Genomic DNA, 12,064 nt, shown 5'->3' with positions numbered 1-12,064 from the left:
GAATATACTGAACAAGATGGTCTTTAAGGATTTTTTTTCCAGCTCTAAGATCTGTACTTCTCCTTTCTAGTCCCTACAAAGGAGCCAGGACTGCTGTGTACAGCTGCCCAGGATATCTACTGCACATTACACAACTCCAGGGGTGTGGGCCACATATATTACAGATATATACAGATGTGAATGGTTCCACCTGGATGGGCAAGACAGCATCCTTGAAAAGAGAGGTCCTTAAATTTGTTGAGGGCAAGAAATCCTTCAAAGAGCTTTCCAATCTTGGCCCTATTTTATCACCTCTGTAGTTGTGGTTCTTGCATGTAACACATACCTTTGAATCGTGGATCATACATCCGCAGTAGCAAATGATCAAAGAAAGGGCAGAGTATTGTCTACCTTATAATCAGCTCTCATTCCAGTGTCTCTTTTTCTCTCTGATCTAGTTTCTGCCTTGGGCATCTGCCCTCTGGATTATATGGACTATGTAACCTTTACCACTCAGACAGGTATCTCTGGAATCAACCCTTGCTGCCCACTTGACCTTTTCAAATCTGTGTCCCCAGTCCTGCCACACCGTTTGCTCAACCTCTAGCAGTCCTAAACCGTAGTCCTCTCTGACCTTGTCATGCCCTATTGACCTGTTCATTACCCAGACTCTTGGGAGGAGATGTCAAGGTAGAAGAACTTAATGCTGTTGAAGCACAAAGGGAGCTTTGACTTCACCAGGCTGGTTTTCCTCAAGTTGAGTTACTATTCCATAGGCTGCTTATGGGTGGTTTGCACGAAGTATTTGTTGTTTGGTTGCTTGTTTTCGTTCAACCAAGTTAAGTCGACTTTTAATAGTAGCACCGTGAATCTCCAAGAAAGGCCTAGAGCACGTAGCACTTTGCTGACTCAGTGATCTTGGATATTCCAGAACAGTGTTCTCTGAAAGACCAGTTTGGGAAACCTCATTTACATACGAGGCCCTGGAAGACAAAGCCCAGGACCACATAGAGTTCGGCACAGAGCAAGGGCTGGGACCTACGTCCAGGACACAGAGAATGCTTAAAAACTCCTGTATCTCTTGTTTGTATTTGAAGACAGCAATTTTCATAATGATTTTTCTTTTAAAAGATGACTTTTGAATGTATGGTGTAAATGATCTAAATGTTGCAAAATCCTGCTTAGATATTTACTGTTCAGCTTGAGGCTCTATGACCTGGCATTTAAATGTTCCTGTCTCATGCACAAAAATGCAGTCCCTTCTTTAACAAAACATTTCAGTGGAAAGCCTTCATTTTTGTGCTCACTGTTGTTTGTACCCGTCTATTAATATTTATGTTTCCAGGAAAATAGGAAGCTCTTCAAAGCCAGTCCTTCTCTGGATGCCTGGAAGATTTATGTGGAGTTCGTCGATGACATGGTGGTAGAAGGCTTTTTTCAAGCTCTCATGCATGACTTGGACTTCTTTCTGATGAATACGGAAGAACAACGGACACCTGTGCCATTTTTTCAAGCACAGATGATTTTAATGCCTCCTGAGATTCTTTTCAAACCTTCTTTAGAAAGAGAGGCTGGGCATGGCTTCTACGATCTGGTAGAAGAAATGCTTGGCAGCAGCTGCAGAATGTCTGCCCAGATGGAGCGAGTGGCCTCACACCTGGAAATAGCAACTTATCAGGTACTATCTTTGAAAAGGGGTATGACCTTTGGTATTAATGATGGAAAAATAAATGGAGGTAACGGGGAGCACACGGAAAAAAAACCAGCACAGTGTCTGATTTTACCGAAGCACAGCCTTGGGTGGTGGTACGTTGCACGTGACTGACAGGGCAAGGTGGGTTTTAACGAACGCTCGCTTTTCCTCTCATTTAGAATGACATGGAGAATATGCTGGGCCTGGTAGAGGTCAGGCAGGAGATAATGAAGAGAGTGGCAGATGTCATCAGCAAAGTCTTGGACTTCAGAAATACCCTGGACACATACGCTTACCTCTGGGTTGATGACCGAGCTGAGTTCATGAAGCATTTTCTCATGTACGGCCAGACTGGGTCATCTAGCGAAATGGATGCTCATGCAAATGAAGAAGTCCCCAAACAACCACCAACTCTCGAACAATTCAAAGAGCAGGCAAGGAGAACCTTTAGTGTTCAATGTAGTTACTCCTGTTTGATTGAACTGTTCAAGGAATTTTTTTTTCTAATTATAGATTGACATTTATGAAGCTTTGTATGTTCAAATGAGCAAGTTTAATGACTTCAGAGTGTTCGATGGTTGGTTCAAGGTGGACATGAAGCCTTTCAAAGTGAGCTTGCTGAACGTTATTAAGAAATGGAGCTGGATGTTTCAGGAGCATCTTTTGAGATTTGTCATAGACAGGTAGTCTTCTATGCTTTTGGCATTTGGAATTAAAACTTTTTTTTTTTTTAAAGATTTATTTATTTATTTATTTATTTGAGACAGAGAGAATGAGAGAGACAGAGAGCACATGAGAGGGGGGAGGTTCAGAGGGAGAAGCAGGCTCCCTGCCGAGCAGGGAGCCCGATGCGGGACTCGATCCAGGGACTCCAGGATCATGACCTGAGCCGAAGGCAGTCGCTTAACCAACTGAGCCACCCAGGCGCCCTGGAATTACAACTTTTAACACCTGACTGCTTTCTAAAGTTGAGACATAAATTTTAAGAACATTAAAACTACCAGTTTCTTAGCAGAGATGTGATGTTTAAATAGAATCTTACTTTCATTGTTGACCTATCAGAAGTCTTCTACTTCTCAAGGTTTTAATGAACTTAATTTGGATTTGTGTGTGTTCATGTACGTATATGTGTCTGTGTACGTTTCTATATATGTATTTAATAGTCTGAATGAGCTACAGGAATTTATAAAGGAGACAGATGCTGGACTTCAGAGAGATTTAAGTGAGGGTGATTACGATGGTTTAGTAGATATCATGGGGCATCTTCTGGCAGTAAGAAGCCGACAGAGAACTACGGATGAACTATTTGAACCCTTAAAACAAACCATCATGCTCTTGGAAAACTACGGCCAGAAGATGCCTGAGCAAGTCTATATTCAGCTAGAGGTAAGTGTCATGGTAAAACACCCATAATTAACATAAACTGGGCACCTCCTTTAGCCAACTTCTTCACATGCCCTCTCTGAGGACGTGCTATAACAACCTGTCCTGGAGACAACTGTTGGCATTCTGCAGGTTAGGAATTTGAAACTTAGAGAGATGTAATACACTTTTCAAAGTCACACAAGTTGTCACTCCAGTCCGTATGAATCTAGGTGTGTTTCATGCCAAGATATTCCATGTCAACCGCTGTGCCTACTGCCTTCTTATTAGGAGGTAATTAGCGAGCAGCCTCTGAGCTGCTCCTTGGAGTTCCCCTTGACCATTCCTTCTAGACGTGAAACATACCCCTGTTCTCTTTCATTGAAAGCTGCCTCTCAGTTGAACAGTGTCCTAGTCTTCGGAAGCATATCATGGACTTTTTTTTTTTTTAAGATTTATTTATTTATTTGAGAGAGCGAGAATGAGAGAGAGTACACGAGGGGGAGGGGGGGTCAGAGGGAGAAGCAGGCTCCCGCTGAGCAGGGAGCCTGATGCGGGACTCGATCCCGGGACTCCAGGATCATGACCTGAGCCGAAGGCAGTTGCTTAACCAACTGAGCCACCCAGGCGCCCTATCATGGACATTTTAATAAAGAATAAGGAAAGCCCAGTTTGGGTGGAGAAATCACTGTTTTCTAAAAAGGAGTTCTGTGTCTTCCTCCTGTTTCTATTATCTAGAAAGAGTAGGTAGCTGCTCTCTGCCCAGTGATAAGCAAAGTCTTTTTTTTTTTTTTTTAAGGTTTTATTTATTTATTTGACAGAGAGAGACACAGTGAGAGAGGGAACAAAAGCAGGGGGAGTGGGAGAGGGAGAAGCAGGCTTCCTGCCGAGCAGGGAGCCCGATGTGGGGCTCGATCCCAGGACCCTGGGATCATGACCTGAGCCGAAGGCAGGCGCTTAATGACTGAGCCACCCAGGTGCCCCAAGCAAAGTCTTTTTAGTTAGAACTGAAACCATGAATCACAGTCTCAAGGCCAAGCTTCTCTTCCCATGCCTGTGTTGAAGATCTATAGGTCATATATTTCCATTATCCACCAGCTTCCAGGATGGGCTTACCTTTAACCTTGCAAGTGGGACTAGTGGACACATGAACTTAAAAAACTTGTATTAAATTCTAGTTCAGTGATTCAAGCCTGGAACTCAAGTACTGTGTGAGGCCATCTCATCTGTTTGCCTCAGAGCGTGCTTCCTCTTGAGTAAAATCTCTCTCCAGATTCCTCACTTCTAAAATTGGTATGGTCTCCGGTTTCCCACTTCTTTGTTGCGGTGAAAGTCACAGTTCACACACCATAAAAGTAATCCTTTCAAAGTGCTTGGCATTTAGTACATATGTAATGTTGTGTAACCACCTCCTCTAATCTCAAAACACTTGCATCACTCCGAGGAGAACCTCCACACCCATGAGCCGTCCTTCCCCGTCCCTCCTCCCTACCGGCCTGCCGCCAATCTTTGCCCGGGTCTGTGGGCTGACTTACTCTAGATACTGCATGTAAATGCAATGGTCCAATCTGGGGTATTTTGTGTCCAGCTTCTTTCACTTGGCATGGTATGTTTGAGGTTCATTGGCATTGTGGCATGTGAGTGCCGCATTCTTCTTGTGTCTGAACACCCACCGGTTCATTGTGGGTGCAACCTGTTAAGCCTTTCATCTGCTGATGGACATTGGGACATTTGGGTTGTTGCCATCTTCTGGCGATTGTGAATAATGCTGCTATGAGTGTGGGTGTGCAAGTATTTGAGTACCCCTTCCTTCCTTCCTTCCTTCCCTCCCTCCCTCCCTCCCTCCCTCCTTTCCTTTCTTCCTTCCTTCCTTCCTTCCCTCCCTTCAGTACCTGTTTTCAATTTCTTTTGTAACACAGGAGTGAAATGGCTGGGTCTCAGAGTGATTCTAACTTTAACTTTCTGAGAAAACGCCAAACTTTACATGGCAGCTGCTGCCTTTTATATCTCTGGTTTTGTTTTGTGAGGATCAAATGCAACAGCGTATTTACAGGTGCTCTCTTTTGACTATAAAGAATTAATACAGATGAATTACTAAATTCTCTTTACCTATAAAACTGTCCTTATAACTGAAATCTACTTAGACACAGAGATGAGATGTGGATACATAGATACATAACAAGAGAGATGAAGTAGTATGGGGCACAATGTAAATATTTGTTTTTAGAAAGCTTTGGATATTCTTTGAGCCAGATCTTGGACCTTAAAATAGAGAAACTAGTCATAACCCAGGTCATGGATATTGGGGATTTTAGCTACGGCTTCTAGAATTTTCACTGTAAGAATCTGGCTCCTTACTTACGGTTAATGAATTATTGAAAGTGCGCTAGGCTTTCTAGTATTTCGAAAGTGGGCCACAGTTCTAGCTATGTGTCTGCCTTTGTCAGTAATTCAGGCTGCTCAAGAGAAAAAACAAGACTCATAGGCAAAACAAATTTCATGGGGAGGATAACAGTGCCCCAATTTTATTTTAATTAAAGCATTATGTGAGAGTTACTGTTTCTTCCTCATAATCATTAACAGCAGTTATAACATTTTCCAAATACTTGCCTGTGCTTGGTTCTGTGCTAAGAAAGCCCTCCAGGTGGCTGTGTCCTCACTCCCTCTCTATAATACGGTTTGAAGCAGGATTAAACTTTAACGTATAGATTTTTATCAAGTCCCTTCCTTGTTAAGAAGCCTTCACTGACTGCCTCTAGCCTCGGAATACTGTCTAGTTGCCCTACGAGTGCTCTTCTACCCCCAGCCTGCATTGGTCGTCTTACTTGGCAGGATCTCAAGGGATCGCACCCAAATTTCTGCCTGTTGGAGCCTGGTCCTTACTTTGAGCCACAGATTCAATGCTCCCTCTTTAGGGGAATCCTATCACTGAGGCTTTGGAGATCATCTGATCTTTTAGTTTTCAAGGAACATCTATTTGTATCAAGTGGAATCTTATTTGGAATCCCTAAAAAAGAAGCAGGTAATAGCAGGCTTCCTTAGTCAATAAGGGTTAAGGGGCCTGAGCTCAGGGATGTGACGTTTGCAGCCCTTACTCCTGAAGGGACGCCAGGTGATGGTTAGGTTCCATGGGATCAGTTGGAAATGCGAAGTGAGCTGCGCAGATGAGGGTGCGGAGTTTTGATGAGAAGGATGGAAGGAGGAGACGAAGGACAAAGAGGTTTAAAGCCCAGGTCTCTTGGTCTCTGGTCTGTTTTGGTAATTCCTATCAGGAGTGTTGCCTTCCAAGCATTCTGTCCCATAGGAGAGTTCTTGGGCGCCTCTCATTGACTCTGACAGACTGCAAAACAATTTAACTGGAAGAATGTATTTTATGTTTCCAGGAGCCCTCCCCCACATGGATACAGTTGACACTTAGCACAGCATACTCTTCATAATTAGCAGCTACGCAATCATCCATCAAATATTTATTGAGGCTTACAAAACAGTCTTTAGAACCTTTGTTTTTGCACTCGAGCTACACAAGTAGAGTCCCCTCACCATGGGTGGTTTTGTATGACAACACAATTTCAGTGTCCTAGGAGATCACCCAGAGAAACAATGCTTTGTTAGTCTGGGCACAAGGAATGCTTTTCGACAGCATTTACGCACAACGGCGCTTCAAAGAAAAGAATTTGCTGTTGTCCTATTTGCATTGTAGTCAAGCAGTGCAGAGTTGAGTTGCTACCTGAACTATTTATTGCTGCTTTTGTCCTACATCAAGTAGAAATTAACCTTCCCTTCCCTTGGCCTCTCTTTACTTCAGAAATCCTGGTTAGTTACAATGAACCTGACCTAAATGCGCGAACTCTCCATCAAGACAGAGTACACACAGAGCTCTGGAAGCTAGAGGAAAAGGCAGATGAGATTGATTCACGTTTTCCTCTGTGCCCCACCAGATTCAAAACATCTTTCTTCACTTGCTAAGTTGCTAAACCTGGCTCCCATTTCCACTTGTTAGACAGCAGGGAAGTTCCTTTCCAGAGTACTTGAATTTTATTCCCTTAACAGCAAAACAATTTGGAAATTGGTGTGTCTTTGGAAAAGATGTCCTGTATTTTGAGATAAATCTTATACCAGAGGACAACTCTGGTTTATGCTTGGAAGATCATGCAGTGGTGCCAGTGGATCAGCCTGGCTCGGGGCCTTCAGCCGTTTGCATCTTTCTGAGGATAAACTCCTTCTGTTCAAGAAGAATGAGAAGACGTTATGGGTTAATGTATAGAGGTTGCAATAATTGAATCTTGTGGAGTTCATTTACTTCAGGCACTGAAATATTTTCCTATCTGCACCCTTGTTTTTGTAGGAATTACCTGAAAGATGGGAAACTACCAAAAAGATTGCAGGAACTATCAGACATGCTGTGTCACCTCTCCAAAATGCAGAAGTCACCCTCATAAGGAAAAAGTGTATTTCATTTGATGTAAGCGAGCTACTAAGTTTTGTGGGTGTTATGTTCATTTTCTTTGCTTTAAGAAAGATTTTTTTACAAGGGTAATTGAAGCTATTTGAGATTCACCTTCAGTTTTTTTCTGCCCTCCTCAGCGGAAGCAGGCCGAGTTCAGAGAGAGATTCAGACTCAATGCTCCTCTTGGTTTTAATGCAGAAAATCCATACGCAGTGCTTGATAAGGTAACGCTGAAGCCAATTGTTTTTTGCTACAAGAGCCCTTGTAGAAAGTCAAATTAGACACTGACATACTGAGATATTTTGCCTTAGTTTGGCAGTTAGAGCAGTTGAGAATTAACTATTACAAACTGGGTTATGAACCGTTCACCCCAATAGTGTTTTAAATCGTGTCTCCCAAAACCACCATCATTATCAAAGTGATCATGCTAGTGAAAGTAACAACTGCTATTTTTTAAGCACTTACTATGTAAATGTGTCAAAAACTTTAAGCATATCGCTTATGTTATTTGTTCTGGTTCTTATAATATCCCTACAATATAGCTTCTCTTCTTTTCAGATAGAGAAACCATCATGTGTAATTGAGTAACGTTGGGGATTACACAGTGACAGATTAGTATTAAAATTCTAGCTGTCCAAATTTTTTTTAATCAGGAATTTTACCCACTATTATTGTTTGCCCTGTGATACTTGGCTAGCGACTTTTAACCATGGTAAAGAAAGCCCATAACTTACTCTTAACTTGGGATAGAAATATTATGGAGTCATACAGTCCTAGTTTCTAATGAACTGCTTTATTATAGTTGACTATAAGAACGAACATAATGGGCAAATAACCCAAAATGGTGAGTGGTTCACATGAGGCTTGAAAAAGGTGTTTTAAAAGTTTATTAGAAAATTAACACTTGGATTTCTTGAGGAATTCTTAACCTAGCAGCCAAAATGAGCAGTGATGGTGAAGTTTAGATTCAGGAGCAGTGAATCTTTCTGAGATCTTCATGGAGGCTGCCATCCTGTTTTTACTCCATACTAGAGAGAGGCTTGACTCCTTAGACTGGTAGAAAACTTAGAGTGGACACAGCTTGTACCTCTCTGTCCAAATTCTGGGTTGAATTTAGTTTTAACTGCTTTACACCCTTTCAGAAAGCACCATTCTGTAGCAGAAGATCTTCTCTTGCACTTGGCTGCAGAAAACCGGTTAATGTATTCATTGTGGGTTAGAATATGCTAATAGAGTTGTGGGGTTTTTAAAGATTCTATCTAAATTGCAGGTGGTCGGAACAGATTGTAGAAGGGGAGACATTTTTACTTGACTAACCAATGTGCTGTATATAAACATTTACTACAGTTATTCATTGAATGCTACCATTTGCGTGCTATAACAGCATGGAGTTAAATATTTAAAAGTCAGAGATATTTATCTTTGGACCTACAGAATGTGTTGAGGGATGTTTTGCATGTACTAGGGCTGGGTTACCTTTGTTTTGAAGTCATTTATGTGTGTGGTGTGTGTGTGTGTAGGTGCATGCACATCTAATACCTCAGTGGATTCATCCAGAGGCACATATATGCTTGTTCTGGGGGGTATGGTAGACCTTAGTACTCAAGGCATCTCACTCCACAAGGCAGAAACCTTTGACCCACCAGAATCAAAGGGAGTGGTATGGTATATTATATTGTATATTGTGTTATAATGGATTCATCAGTAAACTTACATTATGAGCTTTTGTTTCTTCATATGCAAAGACACAGAAAACACTTGAGTTAACTCGGTGTATATATTTAGGAATGATTTAGTATCAGTAATAGGAAAAATGGCAACTAGAAGGGCTGTTGACTTTGGGGAGCATGGTACTCTAGACAATTTGAAAAATCCTTTGGAAAAACAAATGCCGAAACACGTTCACAGATGTGCAACTTAAAATGTATTGCTGCGCTCCCTGGAAAAGAAGAGGAATCTCCTAAAGGGCAGGGGAAAAAATGGAGGAGCTGAATCTAGGGTGAAAAGCCAGAGGCAAACATAGAAGCCTGTGTTACTGTGACGGCAAATGAAACATTGCTACCAGGAGACATGGAGATACTTGGGAGCATGAGTACTGGTTACCCAGGGAGCCTAAATGACCATTAGAAGCAGAAAACATTAATTGCGGTATTCATACAAGGTAATAAATTAAATGTATTCATGCAAGGCAGTGCTTACACAGTAGTAGGAATCAATGAATTTTGCACAGCCTCACAAATATATATAAATAAGCCTCCAAAATAAATAGGAATTGAAATGTCTTAATATAGAGTATAAAATTACATAAACTTCAGAAACAAACTTTAACATTTTAGCATTTAGCAGTGCATATATAGGTAGTAAAAAAAAAATCGGAAATATTAAATAAAAATTAGGTGGCTAATTCTGTAGTGGGAAGGAGGGGCATAAAACTGAGGAGTCCATTAAAAGTTACTGATAACATAGTCCTAAGCTGGATGGTGTGCACACACACCTGCTCATTTTGATGTGTATGGAATTTTTCATAATAGAAAATGGGTAAAACTAAGAATTGTGGTTCTCATTTATAAACATAACTTATAAAAATGAAAACCATAACTTGTACAATGAAAGAAGATGAAAGTGCTGATACTCTTCTTGACATAGTAGGAAGTCAGTAAAGTTGAAAACTGATGAAGCAGAAAGGACTAAGTATGAGTATTTAAATTAAAAAAACAGAAGAACTAAAGTAATAGTTGGGTATTGAGAGGAGGATGGGAGAAAATATAAGGTGGAAAAACGAAGTCAAGTCCTTTTTTTTTTTTTTTGCAAAGTCGGTAACCTAGTGTAATGTCTCAACTTGATAAATGAAGGCGTGGCCTGCACACAGAATCAAGAGTTAGAGAAATAGCACCCAGAAGAACAGGAGAGAGAACCAGCTGCTTCTGCACGACAGGCTCCTCCATCCTCTAACTTTTACCATGTGAATACGCTACTATGTTGATAAAAACTAAAATTAAGAGTTGGCTTATCAAGAAAGAAAAAAATAACTCCACTTATATTTGGCGTAACACAGACTATCCTACATAGATGGGATGGTAGACCAGTTGTAGGAAAGGTCATCGTACAGTGAAATTTCTCCTACTGTGCTGTCTTTAGCTCCAGGGTTTTATTTCATGAATTCTCTAAAGTGCATTTTGTACTATTGATAATCTCTAGGATATTTTTTTAAATCCAAAACTTTTTTTTTTAAAGAAGTGGTTGCTGTTTCAGTGGAAGCTCTAGAGCCTCACCTTTGGCTTCCCTAGCCGAGTCCCCAGCTGTACAATGAAAATCAGGAAGATGGTTTTCATAGAAATCTGATGCAAGAGCAAATTTTGCTGAAGTATGTGTGGGGGCAGTATTGGTGACATGATTGTATTGATGACTAGTCTCCTCTCACTTGCTGAGTAGCCATGAGTTTGTTCATCAGAACCCTACAGTTTACCAATAATTACACTGCCGGCTTCTTTTAATTTTCATTTTAAGATAGAGGTTGCAGATGTTGACCTTTACAGAGGTTCACAGAACCGTGTAGCTTCTCTTTCTTTGGCAGTTCATTGATGTGAAGGGTGTTGGGGTGCATGTGTGTGTGTGTTTTTTCCTTAGGCAAATCAAGAGCTTGAGGCATTGGAAGAAGAAATGTTACAGATGCAAGAAGCTACCCACCTTTTTGAAGTGGCTCTTCCTGAGTATAAACAGATGAAGCGGTGTTGCAAAGAAATAAAATTGCTCAAGGGCCTCTGGGATGTCATTACTTACGTTACAGTAAGACACTGCCTTTTTTTTTTTTAATAGTTCTTTTGTATAAATAGGCAATTTTTAGTGTCTATATCATTCCGTGGGGTTTGTTTTTTTTTTTTTTAGATTTTATTTATTTATTTGACAGAGAGAGAGATAGTGAGAGCAGGAACACAAGCAGGAGGAGTGGGAGAGGGAGAAGCAGGCTTCCCGCTGAGCAGGGAGTCGGATGTGGGGCTCGATCCCAGGACCCTGGGATCATGACCTGAGCCGAAGGCAGACGCTTAACGACTGAGCCACCCAGGTGCCCCCCATGGGGGTTTTATAATGTCTTGAAATCTGTGGGCGTTATATTCCCCTGCCCCCCAAATTAGAATTTGTCTATCTCTGTGAGAAGATTCTTCTCTGAGTTATCAGTTGTTTTCCTTTTGGATCTGAATGAAACTGTATAATGAGTTGACTGCTTCAGATTCTTTTCAGGGATTATGTAGGATATAAATGAAAATAATACTTAAGTATATACTACATGTATATGGTGACCTGTGCATGCAAATTCATGTATATATTCCTACCTACAGGTATGTGCATATATAAGAGACCTGACTGAAGTTAATTTGCATGTTGTTAATTAAGTCCCAAACTTAAATATAAAAATAAGTTCTGGGGAACTAGGTATATTGCAACACATATTCTTCATAATTTGCTTTGAAGTGAGTTGAAAGCCATATAGAGTGTTAAGGGACATAGAATATGGTCAGAAAGTTAATGAGCATTTTGTTGATAATGGATAAAGACTGTCTTATGGAAGCTCATTTTATATTACA

General features: G+C 40.9%; 1 protein-coding gene across 1 annotated transcript in view; it reads left to right on the top strand.

The window, feature by feature from the left end:
* DNAH11 (dynein axonemal heavy chain 11) overlaps nucleotides 1-12,064 on the top strand; it is a 339,985-nt gene that overhangs the window by 62,041 nt on the left and 265,880 nt on the right. Inside the window, 7 exon segments of the mRNA XM_064575180.1 lie at nucleotides 1,325-1,657; nucleotides 1,852-2,106; nucleotides 2,186-2,355; nucleotides 2,836-3,058; nucleotides 7,380-7,496; nucleotides 7,619-7,705; nucleotides 11,109-11,267. Of these exon segments, the coding sequence (XP_064431250.1) occupies nucleotides 1,325-1,657; nucleotides 1,852-2,106; nucleotides 2,186-2,355; nucleotides 2,836-3,058; nucleotides 7,380-7,496; nucleotides 7,619-7,705; nucleotides 11,109-11,267 (1,344 nt within the window).

The sequence above is a fragment of the Mirounga angustirostris genome, unplaced genomic scaffold (assembly GCF_029215605.1).
Source record: "Mirounga angustirostris isolate CCGP_5_RB_7025 unplaced genomic scaffold, mMirAng1.0.hap1 SCAF_12, whole genome shotgun sequence".
NCBI classification, from domain to species: domain Eukaryota; kingdom Metazoa; phylum Chordata; class Mammalia; order Carnivora; family Phocidae; genus Mirounga; species Mirounga angustirostris.
The sequence above is the reverse complement of the archived record's forward strand: the minus strand, read 5'-3'. Positions and strand labels throughout refer to the sequence as shown.